Source organism: Callorhinchus milii, unplaced genomic scaffold, assembly GCF_018977255.1.
Source record: "Callorhinchus milii isolate IMCB2004 unplaced genomic scaffold, IMCB_Cmil_1.0 Scaffold1, whole genome shotgun sequence".
In the NCBI taxonomy this organism is placed as follows: Eukaryota; Metazoa; Chordata; class Chondrichthyes; order Chimaeriformes; family Callorhinchidae; genus Callorhinchus; species Callorhinchus milii.
In genome coordinates, this window is record NW_024704742.1 from 78,063,128 (window position 1) to 78,076,537 (window position 13,410).

At 51.4% G+C, this 13,410-nt stretch overlaps 1 protein-coding gene across 1 annotated transcript in view; it reads left to right on the forward strand.

The window, feature by feature from the left end:
* Positions 1-4,181: 4,181 nt before the first annotated feature.
* The window catches only part of LOC103177705 (dynein, axonemal, heavy chain 6), a 173,816-nt gene continuing 164,587 nt past the window's right edge, over positions 4,182-13,410 (forward strand). Inside the window, 5 exon segments of the mRNA XM_042332425.1 lie at positions 4,182-4,228; positions 8,376-8,618; positions 9,647-9,835; positions 11,938-12,197; positions 12,353-12,620. Coding sequence (XP_042188359.1) covers positions 8,382-8,618; positions 9,647-9,835; positions 11,938-12,197; positions 12,353-12,620 — 954 coding nt within the window. The 5' untranslated portion in view covers positions 4,182-4,228; positions 8,376-8,381.

Here is a 13,410-nt window from a genome sequence, read left to right on the forward strand (position 1 = left end):
CAACAGAATGTGACATTCACTTTATATGACTGCTACTCATTCATCTAATTTAATCGAAATTTCATCTCAAATCCTGGCACAGGACTCAAAACCACTACCTTCTAAAACAGGATTGCGCTGCTGTCAACTGGACAAAACAGTGCTTATCAGTGAGACATTGATATGTCAAATTTCATCCGAGTGCCACAAACATCAACCAGTAAAGCAGTAACAGACAACAAGAAAACAAGCAAATGGTTCAGTTTTCTGAAAACACTTCCCATCCAGGGAACCATGACATAGGATTACCTTGTTGTGTGTTATTAGATCATGTTCAGATATTATTACATGTAATGATTTTTCAACGTATAGGTTTTTTTGTTGATTTCCATTTCCAGGCTACATACTGGATATCTCCGGGTCACCGTATGTGAGACTCCAGGGGACATTTTGGGAGACTCTGGTTCAAGTTGTGGGAGATTCTGAGACGATTCAGGACATCCTCCTCCTGACGTGAAAGGCGCTTTACAAATGTAATTTTGTGGTTGTTGTTATTCATCCCAATCATCCAAAACTCTGCAGCTCCTGCACCTTCGCGCACCAGGCTCAGTGACCCCATCACTCCCACCCTCACCCGACTCCACTCGTTCCCCATCCCCCAGAGGATCGAATTCAAGACCCTCGTCCTCACTTGCCCCCTCCTACCTCTCTAACCTGCTGAGCCCCTACCAACCTGCCCGTTTCCTCCGTTCCAACGGGCTCTGGTCTGCTCCATGTCTCCTACCCGACCCGCCCTACCATCGGTGGCCGGGCTTTCAGCCTCTCTGCTCCCACACTCTGGAACTCCATCCCAGTCCCTTCGCCTCGCTTCCTCCCTTGCCTCCTTCAAGGCCGGACTCAAGACCCTTCTCTTCAATTGTGCCTTTGGTCGCCCTCCCACCTCTCTGCCTTCCCTCACCCCTCCCTCAGCCCTCCCCACCCCTCCCCTATGCTCGGGTCCTGACCCGACTGTTCAGCGCTTTGGGACGTCCTCCCAACGTGAAAGGCGCTTTATAAATGTAATTTTGTTGTTGTTGTTTAGCCGGTTCTCTCAGTACCCTAACCCACACGTTAGGATCCCCAAGCCTTGGCAAATAGTAATACTCAGGAAGGATAAGCCAAACTGGTCGGAGGGAGGGAGTGTGCGCATTCCCATAAATGGGGAATTGTAATCCTGCGAATATCGATGGATATTCGATGGAGATTGGGATTGAGAGTGAGATGGGGAGTGGGTTTGGGAGTGGGATGGGGTTTGGGAGTGGGATGGGAATTGGGTGTGGGATGGGGTTTGGGAGTGGGAATTGGAAGTGAGGTGGGAATTGGGAGTGGATGGGAATTGGGAGTGGGATGGGAATTGGGAATGGGATGGGGTTTGGGAGTTGGATGGGAATTGGGAGTGGGATGGGGAGTGGGATTGGGATGGGGTTTGGGATTGGGAGTGGGTTTTGGATGGGGCGTGGGATTGGGATGGGGAGTGGGATTGGGATGGGGAGTGGGATTGGGAGTGGGATTGGGAGAGGGATTGGGATGGGGAGTGGGATTGGGAGAGGGATTGGGATGGGGATTGGGAGAGGGATTGGGATGGGGAGTGGGATTGGGATGGGGAGTGGGAGAGGGATTGGGATGGGGAGTGGGATTGGGAGTGGGATAGGGAGTGGGATTGGGATGGGGAGTGGGATTGGGATAGGGAGTGGGATTGGGATAGGGAGTGGGATTGGGATGGGGAGTGGGATTGGGATGGGGAGTGGGATTGGGATAGGGAGTGGGATTGGGATGGGGAGTGGGATTGGAATAGGGAGTGGGATTGGGATAGGGAGTGGGATTGGGAGGGGGAGTGGGATTGGGAGGGGGAGTGGGATTGGGATGGGGAGTGGGATTGGGAGGGGGAGTGGGATTGGGATGGGGAGTGGGATTGGGATGGGGATTGGGATAGGGAGTGGGATTGGGAGGGGGAGTGGGATTGGGAGTGGGATGGGGAGTGGGATTGGGATAGGGAGTGGGATTGGGAGGGGGAGTGGGATTGGGAGTGGGATGGGGAGTGGGATTGGGATGGGGAGTGGGATTGGGATGGGGAGTGGGATTGGGAGGGGGAGTGGGATTGGGAGTGGGATAGGGAGTGGGATTGGGATGGGGAGTGGGATGGGGAGTGGGATTGGGAGTGGGATGGGGAGTGGGATTGGGAGTGGGATGGGGAGTGGGAGTGGGATTGGGAGTGGGATTGGGATAGGGAGTGGGATGGGGATTGGGATAGGGAGTGGGATTGGGATGGGGAGTGGGATTGGGATGGGGAGTGGGATTGGGAGTGGGAGTGGGATTGGGATGGGGAGTGGGATTGGGATGGGGAGTGGGGAGTGGGATTGGGATGGGGAGTGGGATTGGGAGAGGGATTGGGATGGGGATTGGGAGAGGGATTGGGATGAGGAGTGGGATTGGGATGGGGAGTGGGAGAGGGATTGGGATGGGGAGTGGGATTGGGAGTGGGATAGGGAGTGGGATTGGGATGGGGAGTGGGATTGGGATAGGGATTGGGATGGGGAGTGGGATTGGGATGGGGAGTGGGATTGGGATAGGGAGTGGGATTGGGAGGGGGAGTGGGATTGGGAAGGGGAGTGGGATGGGGAGTGGGATTGGGATGGGGAGTGGGATTGGGATAGGGAGTGGGATTGGGAGGGGGAGTGGGATTGGGATGGGGAGTGGGATTGGGAGTGGGATAGGGAGTGGGATTGGGATAGGGAGTGGGATTGGGAGGGGGAGTGGGATTGGGAGGGGGAGTGGGATTGGGAGGGGGAGTGGGATTGGAGGGGAGTGGGATTGGGATGGGGAGTGGGATTGGGATGGGGATTGGGATAGGGAGTGGGATTGGGAGGGGGAGTGGGATTGGGAGGGGGAGTGGGATTGGGATGGGGAGTGGGAGTGGGAGGGGGAGTGGGATTGGGATAGGGATTGGGATGGGGAGTGGGATGGTGAGTGGGATTGGGAGTGGGAGTGGGATTGGGATGGGGAGTGGGATTGGGAGTGGGATTGGGATGGGGAGTGGGAGTGGGATTGGGAGTGGGATTGGTTGCACAAAATCCCTCCCTCTGCTCTCCAGACCCTGACTCTGGGCTCAGCTCCGCGGCCCTGAAATAAACGGGAATGTCACGTGGTGTGGGAGGGGCGGGAGGGCGGGAAGTCACGTGGGGTCTGGGCCGGGGTGACGCCGCGCGTCCGTTGTCATGGAGACAGCAACACAGAGACGGTGAACTGCGACAGCCGCGCAGAGCCGAGCCGAGCCGAGCAGAGGGGCCGAGCAGGGCCGGGCAGGGGGGCCGGGCAGGGCCGGGCAGGGGGGCCGGGCAGGGGGGCAGAGCAGGGCCGGGCAGGGCTGGGCAGGGGGCCGGGCAGGGCTGGGCAGGGGGGCCGGGCAGGGCCGGGCAGGGGGGCCGGGCAGGGCCGGGCAGGGGGCCGGGCAGGGGGGCAGAGCAGGGCCGGGCAGGGCTGGGCAGGGGGGCCGGGCAGGCTGGGCAGGGGGCCGGCAGGGGGGGCGATCAGAGCCGGGCAGAGCCGGCAGGGGGGCCGAGCAGAGCTGAGTAGGGGGGCCGAGCAGGGGGGCCGAGCAGGGGAGCAGGGCAGGGGGGCCGAGCAGGGGGGCTGAGCAGAGCCGAGCAGGGGGCCGAGCAGGGGAGCAGGGCAGGGGGGCCGAGCAGGGGGGCTGAGCAGAGCCGAGCAGAGCCGAGCAGGGGGGCTGAGCAGAGCCGAGCAGAGCCGGGCAGGGGGGCTGAGCAGAGCCGAGCAGAGCTGAGCAGGGGGGCTGAGCAGAGCCGAGCAGAGCCGAGCAGGGGGCTGAGCAGAGCCGAGCAGAGCCGAGCAGGGGGCTGAGCAGAGCCGAGCAGAGCCGAGCAGGGGGGCTGAGCAGAGCCGAGCAGAGCCGAGCAGGGGGGCTGAGCAGAGCCGAGCAGAGCCGAGCAGGGGGGCTGAGCAGAGCCGAGCAGAGCCGAGCAGGGGGGCTGAGCAGAGCCGAGCAGAGCCGAGCAGGGGGGCTGAGCAGAGCCGAGCAGAGCCGAGCAGGGGGCTGAGCAGAGCCGAGCAGAGCCGAGCAGGGGGCTGAGCAGAGCCGAGCAGAGCCGAGCAGGGGGGCTGAGCAGAGCCGAGCAGAGCCGAGCAGGGGGGCTGAGCAGAGCCGAGCAGAGCCGAGCAGGGGGGCTGAGCAGAGCCGAGCAGAGCCGAGCAGGTACATTCATTTGTGATAATAGTTGTGAAATTATGCTAATTTGAGCAAAGGCGAGCAGGCAGGTAGGAGAGGCTTGATCCCAGCCCCTGATCCCGGCCCCTCACCCTCTCTCTCTGGGTGAGACCCACAGCCCCTGGGCCTGACCGCTGGCTCCCAGATTCACCATATTTACATATATTAATATTTTTGGGTTGAATTCTTGGAGGAGAGGAGAGGAGAGCGGGCAGGTGGGGAGAGGAGAGGAGAGCGGGCAGGTGGGGAGAGGAGAGCGGGCAGGTGGGGAGAGGAGAGGAGAGTGGGCAGGTGGGGAGAGGAGAGGAGAGCGGGCAGATGGGGAGAGGAGAGCGGGCAGATGGGGAGAGGAGAGGAGAGTGGGCAGGTGGGGAGAGGAGAGGAGAGTGGGCAGGTGGGGAGAGGAGAGGAGAGCGGGCAGGTGGGGAGAGGAGAGGAGAGCGGGCAGATGGCAGAGGAGAGGAGAGCGGGCAGATGGCAGAGGAGAGGAGAGCGGGCAGGTGGGGAGAGGAGAGTGGGCAGGTGGGGAGAGGAGAACGGGCAGGTGGGTAGAGGAGAGGAGAGCGGGCAGGTGGCAGAGGAGAGGAGAGCGGGCAGATGGCAGAGGAGAGGAGAGCGGGCAGGTGGGGAGAGGAGAGTGGGCAGGTGGCAGAGGAGAGGAGAGCGGGCAGATGGGGAGAGGAGAGTGGGCAGGTGGCAGAGGAGAGGAGAGCGGGCAGGTGGGGAGAGGAGAGTGGGCAGGTGGCAGAGGAGAGGAGAGCGGGCAGATGGCAGAGGAGAGGAGAGCGGGCAGATGGCAGAGGAGAGGAGAGCGGGCAGATGGCAGAGGAGAGGAGAGTGGGCAGGTGGGGAGAGGAGAGCGGGGAGGTGGCAGAGGAGAGGAGAGCGGGCAGGTGACAGGAGAGGAGACCGGGCAGATGACAGGAGAGGAGAGCGGGCAGGTGGCAGAGGAGAGGACAGCGGGCAGGTGGGGAGAGGAGAGCGGGGAGGTGGCAGAGGAGAGGACAGCGGGCAGGTGGGGAGAGGAGAGCGGGCAGGTGGCAGAGGAGAGGAGAGCGGGCAGGTGGGGAGAGGAGAGTGGGCAGGTGGCAGAGGAGAGGAGAGCGGGCAGGTGGGGAGAGGAGAGTGGGCAGGTGGGGAGAGGAGAACGGGCAGGTGGGGAGAGGAGAGTGGGCAGGTGGCAGAGGAAAGGAGAGCGGGCAGATGGCAGAGGAGAGGAGAGTGGGCAGGTGGCAGAGGAGAGGACAGTGGGCAGGTGGGGAGAGGAGAGCGGGCAGGTGGGCAGAGGAGAGGAGAGCGGGCAGATGGCAGAGGAGAGGAGAGTGGGCAGATGGCAGAGGAGAGGAGAGCGGGCAGGTGGGGAGAGGAGAGCGGGCAGGTGGGGAGAGGAGAGTGGGCAGGTGGCAGAGGAGAGGAGAGCGGGCAGGTGGGGAGAGGAGAGTGGGCAGGTGGGAGGAGAGGAGAGCGGGCAGGTGGGGAGAGGAGAGTGGGCAGGTGGCAGAGGAGAGGAGAGCGGGCAGATGGCAGAGGAGAGGAGAGCGGGCAGGTGGCAGAGGAGAGGAGAGCGGGCAGGTGGCAGAGGAGAGGAGAGCGGGCAGGTGGGGAAAGGAGAGCGGGCAGGTGGGGAGAGGAGAGCGGGCAGATGGCAGAGGAGAGGAGAACGGGCAGGTGGGGAGAGGAGAGTGGGCAGGTGGCAGAGGAGAGGAGAGCGGGCAGATGGCAAAGGAGAGGAGAGCGGGCAGGTGGGGAGAGGAGAGGAGAGCGGTCAGATGGCAGAGGAGAGGAGAGCGGGCAGGTGGGGAGAGGAGAGGAGAGCGGGCAGGTGGGGAGAGGAGAGCGGGCAGATGGCAGAGGAGAGGAGAGCGGGCAGGTGGCAGAGGAGAGGAGAGCGGGCAGGTGGGGAGAGGAGAGGAGAGCGGGCAGGTGGGGAGAGGAGAGCGGGCAGGTGGCAGAGGAGAGGAGAGCGGGCAGGTGGCAGAGGAGAGAGCGGGCAGGTGGCAGAGGAGAGGAGAGCGGTCAGATGGCAGAGGAGAGGAGAGCGGGCAGGTGGGGAGAGGAGAGGAGAGCGGGCAGGTGGGGAGAGGAGAGCGGGCAGGTGGCAAAGGAGAGGAGAGCGGGCAGGTGGGGAGAGGAGAGTAACAATCTGACTTTCACTCTGTCTCCTGAAACAGTTTCTCATCCCGTCCTCATCCAGTCAGCTGCGGAGTACCCCAGGGCTCCATCCTTGGCCCCCACCTCTTCCTCATCTATATGCTTCCTCTTGATGATGTCATCAGCAGACACGGGATCAACTTCCACATGTATGTGGATGACACACAAATCTATTTCACCTCCAGCTGAGACTCCAGGACCCCCTATGTTCTGTCAGCTTATCTGGGAGCTTGTCCCACCCACTCTCTGTGTGACTGACAGCTCCTAGCTGACAGCCAATTCCCTGGATATTTGCATATTATTTTTTTGTTGAATTCTTGGTGAACATCTATCTGCAGAGTTTTGGGTGCTGAGACACAACTTGGTGTGGTTCAGATGGAGAGCGCTAATTGAAAGCTCCCCTGTATCCATGGCTGTGCTTTTGCTGACTTGTATAATTGTATAATTGTAAACAGAGTGCTTCACAGAGAGCATTCAGGAATAAGGAACACGAGTTTGGATAACTATTTTTGAACAACTTGTATTGTAACACATCTACTTAAAAACTGTTTTAATCATGTTTAATGAAAATAGTTTTCATAGATTTTTTTGTGTGGATACGACCAAGCCCTTCAGAAATATTTCTGTAAGCTATGTCATCAAAATCAACAAAGGTGATATATAAATCATCGCTGGTGGTAGATTGTGCAAGCTAAGTGTGCTGGCCGTTGTTTTAAACAACTACAACAACTTGCATTTACATAGCACCTTTCATATGGTGGGGTCTTGGAGGTCTTAAAATCGTGGAGCTTAATGCCGAGCCAGGGAGAAAGGGGGGACAAGAAGCATGGTTGAAGAGGAAGCTCTTCAGGTGTCATCTAAAGTTGGACATTGGGGTGGGGTGAGGGGCAAGAAGGAGGGATTGAGGCAGAGAGTTCCAGACTATGGGACGTATTGGCTGAGAACATGGCTGCTGATCATGGAATGGAGAGGACGAGGGACTTGCAGGAGGTGGAGGCAGCTGAGCGAAGGGTGCCAGGGCATGATGTGATTTGTAGATTAGAGTGAGGATCTTGAAATCGATCTGTTCTGCATTTGGGGGGTAAGTGGAAACTGGTAAGGATTGGGGTGCTGGGGTTCTGGAGTTTATAATAATAATCTTTGATTTGATACAACAACAACAAAATTATATTTGTATAGTGCCTTTCACGTCGGGAGGACGTTCCCAAGGCGCTGGACAGACAGAGCTTCAGACCCGAGCTGAGGATCGTGGTGGGGGAGGGCAGGGGGGGAAGCAGGGAGATTGAAAGCACGATCGATGAGATGGGTCTTGAAGGTGGTGAGGGAGGGGGCGAGATGGAGGGACTGTGGGATGGAGTTCCAGAGGGTGGGTGCAGAGTAGCGGAAGGCCCGCCCGACAATAGTGGGGCGAGCAAGGCCAGAGCCCGCTGAGTCGGGGGAGCGAACAGGATGGTAGGCAAATAAATAGAGAGAACAGGATGGTAGATACAGCAAATATATATTTACATATATATATATATATACGTATAACTTATATTCATATAATATATAAATTTATAATTTATATAATATAGTTTAGTATGTATGAGGATACAGGTGGCAGAGTTTTTAATTCTTTGGATTTTATAAATGGTAAATAAGAGTTTGAAACAACTGATTAGAACATTATTTTGATTATCCTAAATATGGTAAAAAAAACTCTCGTTTTTGTAAAACAAAATCATTAGGAGTTAGATTTGATTACATTTCAATTTGTAAATTAAAGGTAATAGATGAATTTAAACTGAGTTTTTTTGAAAGATGCTTGAAAGGGAGGTTTATTAAAAGGTTATGGGGATTATGGAGAAAAACAAATGCAGACTGGATGGGCTAATCTCTTTCTGTGTTGTCGCATTCCATGATGGTTCAATAAAGTGAACACATTTTGTGCTATTGTTTGCAGTTACTGTTTTACACTATTCTTTAATTTGAACATCTTTTTCAGTTCAAAATGTCCAGCAGCAAGACTTCTGCCTGTTTTGAACATCCTAGTAGGAAAAGAAGTTGGGGTAGAGATCAGTTTACCATTCCAAATACAGACATTGACCCTGCTGACTTGAAAGATAGATTGATCAATAAAGCACCAAATCAGATCAGTCCAACTCCTAACACCCTCCACTTTAAACAACACACAAGAGCACAAGAAAAAAGAATTAAAAGGGAGCAAGCTGTAAAATTGGAACCTTTGGTAGGTAACAATATATTGTCTTATGCCATTTATGCATTTCAAACATCAGCTTTGTATTGTATTTAAAGATATCATATGACAATTCTAGGCAAATAAATACAAGAGCTAGGACAGCACAAATAGCAACACATAGCAAATTATGATATTCTAAGTACAATAATTACAAAATTATTCATTTAAAATTAGTTGTGCCCTGGTCACCCAAGGCTTATTATCATAAATTTCTCCACATGTGACACATAATTTCTCTCACAGCTGGTCAGTGACACTTGCGAAGCTACTTATAAGATGTCATGGCTGATGACAACATATTTTATATACAGTTGGTCACAATGGACGATAATGGTTCTCAACAAAGCACAAGTACAACAGCATATAACTCGCTGTGTTCGGAACACAATTAAAACAGGGTAACGACTTGCATCGCTTTGTCTATTGTGTAGAATATGTTTGTATCAGGATTTTGCACACATTCAACAAGGTGATTGTCTGTATAACAACACAATGAATGCTACATTATAGATAGAAGAAATATGGAAATGGGCTAATGAAAAATAAAAGTGATTGTATGTAATGTAAAATCATAGATGGCCAGCAAGTTACAAAACAGAAGTTTGTTTGGATAGTTTATCCACTGTTTAGTTTATAGTTATTTATCTTTTGCCTTGGGAAGTTCATCAAGTGAATAGTTCAGTTATGTAAAGTGGTAGTTCCTTGCTTTGATCCACAGTCTGTGCAGGGTGAGGCAGATGGGATGACATTAGGAATTTTATATTTAGTCAGAGCAACTCTGGGTTCAACAGTGGAAATTTGTCAGGATTCTGGCTTATTTATTATTATTTATTCATATCTGTTTTTAGTTGATTTCTTTGACAGTAGATTTGATTCACAATCAAAATTTTGAGTAAATATTACAACACAATCTATTTATCGTGTATTGTTCTACAGTCACTGTTTCTGTATTACGATGTGTTGGTGCATCTATTTTCATATCAGAGAAAACACTCTTAACTGCTCTGTAACTACAGCCTGTCCTGAAGAAAAAGCAAGACCTCGGTAAGTCAGGACAACTCTACGAAAAGAGTAAAGATCAATTGATAAGAGCAGGATGGGGCATTCCTAGTCCGCCACCAAAATGCTCACTGCCTTCTACAGCAGAAGACATCTCAACACATCAGTGGTTACCAGAGCTCCCAGCTGACTTAAAGAAGAAGCAGGTTTGAACAGAGCTATATTATAATATTAATAATAATACTTGCATTTGATATACCGCTTTTCACGTCTTCTCGACGTCTCAAAGCGCTTCACAGAATAGACTGTAAAGTGAATTGACTGTATATTTGTGGGCGAAACACGGCAGCCAATTGCGCACAGCAATGTCCCACAAACAGTCGTGGATTGAAAATGACCAATTTATTATTGTTTTGTTTTGGAGGGATTATTATTAGGCGTGTGGAGTAAGGAAATTTGGCCAAGGTTTCGCCCTGTCTGGAATTGAACCCAGGTGTCTTACTTGCAAAGCGAGTGCTCTAACCACTGAGCTACAGAACTCCACGATTATATATATTTAATTAGATATTTTCAACCTCTTGCCTTAGATTTGTTTGGTCCTCACTGCTTTGCTACTGCGAGGGTAGTTAGTTGGCTTATTCTGCTCCTGCCAACTGTATTAGTTTGGCAGGATTGCGCAGGTAAAAATATGCACTCTGATTTCCTTTTTCTTTCTCTACAGAAAGATGTCACGGATACCAATAATAAAACAATAGTAATCCTTGATATAGCGCCTTATCAGGTCATCAAAACATCTCAAAGCGCTTCACAGAATTATTACTAATTCTATGTCCATCGCCTTGGGACGTTCCCAACTTGAAAGGCGTAATACAAATGTAGTTTTGTATTGTATTGTGTAGTGACTGCATTTGTAGGTGAACTGTAGGGACTGTGGGATGGAGTTCCAGAGGGTGGGGCAGAGTGGCTGAAGGCCCGCCCGCCAATGGTGGGGCTGGCGAGATGGGGGACGTGAAGCAGGCCGGAGCGGGCTGAGCGGAGGGAGTGTGCAGGTTGGTAGGGGGTTAGGAGGTCACAGAGGTAGGGGGGAGGAAGGCCATGGAGAGCTTTGAAGGTGAGGACCAGGATCTTGAACTGTATCCTCTGTGTGATGGGAAGCTAATGGAGTCAGGCGATGATGGGGGTGATAGGATCACGGAGCCTGTATGGGAAAAGACACGAGCTGCAGAATTCTGGATGATTGCAGCCTATGGAGGGAGGAGTTGGGGAGAAACAAGCAATGTGTTTGTATAGTCAAGCCGAATGTTATGAATGCGTATATAAGGGGTCTCGGCGGACTGCAGTGTGAGACAGTGGCGGAGCCGGGTGATGTTGGGTGTCATCCGCATATATGTGGAAGTTGACCCCATGTCTATAGATGATGTCACTAAGAGGGAGCATATAGATGTTGAAGAGGAGGGAATCAAGGACAGAACCCTGAGGAACACCGCACAAGATGGTGCGGGGGCTAGAGGAGAAACCGTTTGTCGAAATGAAGTGGAGAATGTGTGAGAGGTAGGATCTGAACCATTCAAGGACAGCACAATGAAGGTTGAGGTGAGAGAAGAGGCGATGGAGAAGGATTGAGTGTTCAAAGGGATTGAACGTAACAGAGAGGTCAAGGAGGATGAGGAGGCAGAGGGATCCCTGGTCGCAGATAGACAAAATGTCCTTTGTGACTTTGACCAAAACTGTTTCTGTGCTGTGGGCGACACAGAAACACGATTGGAGGAGTTCGTGAAGGGAGTGGGGGGAGAGGAAGGAGCGAAGCTTGAATGACTCATTCCAGGACCTTGAAAAGGTTGGAGATGGGGTGGTAGTTTGAGAGCAGGGATAGGTCCAAGGAGGGCTTTTTAAGGAATAGAAGTGATGACGGCTGTTTTTAAAGGGGTGGGAAAGGTGCCAGTGGACAGGGAGTGGTTTATGATGTCTGTGAGTAGAGGGGCAAGGAGGTGGAGCTGGGAGGTAAGGAGAGGGGTAGGGATGGGGTTAAGGGAGCAGGTGGTTGGTTTCATGTGACCTAACCACATACATTTAGTGAGTTAAATGTATTAACACTGACCCCAAATAAAGGTTAAAATGTCTGACAAGATCAGAAAATAGATTGTGGTTTGAACCTAGAATTTATAAGTTAATAATAAATTGCACCTCCTAGGTCGGTTTAAAGGAATGTAATGTGTTTACAAATCGGTAACATATGATGGGAGGGAAAGCATGTGATGTTTCCAGTTAAACTCATCAACGCTTTTTAATGTTAAAATACTCTATACAGATTGAGCTGGACACAAGAAGAATATCGTCTCCATCTCCACCAAAACAACATCCCCTTGAATTGTGTAGGACAAGTTCCTGCATGAGAATGAGTTTGCCTGCAGAATTGGAATACAGCTCAGCAGATGCTGTTATCAGGGAGGAAATAACAGATGTTCTGAAAATTATTGCAATAATTCGGGAGAACAAGCACCTAGGATTTTTGTACATGAATTATACCTCTCCCAAAGCTTCAATTAATTTTGATTCTTATAATTTGAGGTGTGGTATTTCATTTTAAAAGTGTTTGATTTTGTAAATACATGCTCTAACGTTTGTCTCAAACATAATAATAAGGAAGATAATTCATATCTTTCAAATCATCAGTGACCAAGATCACCAAACTGAATTGTTAATATTTTATGTATATATTGCAGTGTTGTAACATATGAAGACATCAACAAGAATGACTACTATACCATTAGCCATCATGGAGTTATGCATATGTGGGATGGAGACATTGAGTTCATAGAATTAGATCGCTGGGAACAAGAATATCTGTATCATAAGCAACTTACTCTTATTCCGGTATTTTCACGTTTTCGCAAATGGAAGGCCTTTACAGTTTGGCGGAAGAATGTGATTACCATGAAGATTAATCTATGTCGCAAAGCACTGCAGGAAAATCTCTTTATACTGAACCCAGTGAGTATACATTTATGTAGTGTTCCTGAATTAGCTGTAATAATTGAGATGCAATGCATCAGACACAAATATAATGCAAACCCATGTTTATGCTGGAGTTGGCAAGTTGTAATTTAAAGGGGATTTATTGATATATTCTCAGGCTGAATTCTGAAAGATTGTAACTTAGCCAAGATTACACATCCTTTTGCAAAATCCACTTGAAAAATGAACTTAGGGATTAACTGCTTCACTATTCAGTCATGTGTTAAATATGGCACACAATTTCACCCCCTCCTGCCCGTCAGGAAGGTTGCAGGGAGTTCCTGGAACTTGCTATCACTCGTTAGTGAGGGCTCAAACCTGTGTTTGTTGGATGTTAAATGACCAAATGGGGACCATTGGGGGAGAGGTAACCGGGGGTCTACTTGGAGTTGAACTGGCAACAGAATGTCAGAATCAATTCAATCCTCATGATGTTCTTGGAAGTCCAGTTCCTGAGCCAGGTGGGTCTGCATTGACATTGTTGATGACAGACCTGCAGTTTAACGCATCAGCAGGAGCTGGAAGGGCAGACTGGTCACTAGAAGCAGGGATTCTTCCCACTCAGCTCTGTTAACCCTACAAAGCAAAGCCCTAATAGGTAGATTAGTCCTCACTGGGCAAGTGAGTATTTAGCTGGTTAAATCCCAACTCACATTCTGGAGTTCCTAAACCTTGTAGATATATTGGTGGAATGGAATGCACACTCTCCCTGGAGGGAAGCATCTTGCTTACCTAATTCTGGAAAGTATTAGGTGCAGATTAGCAA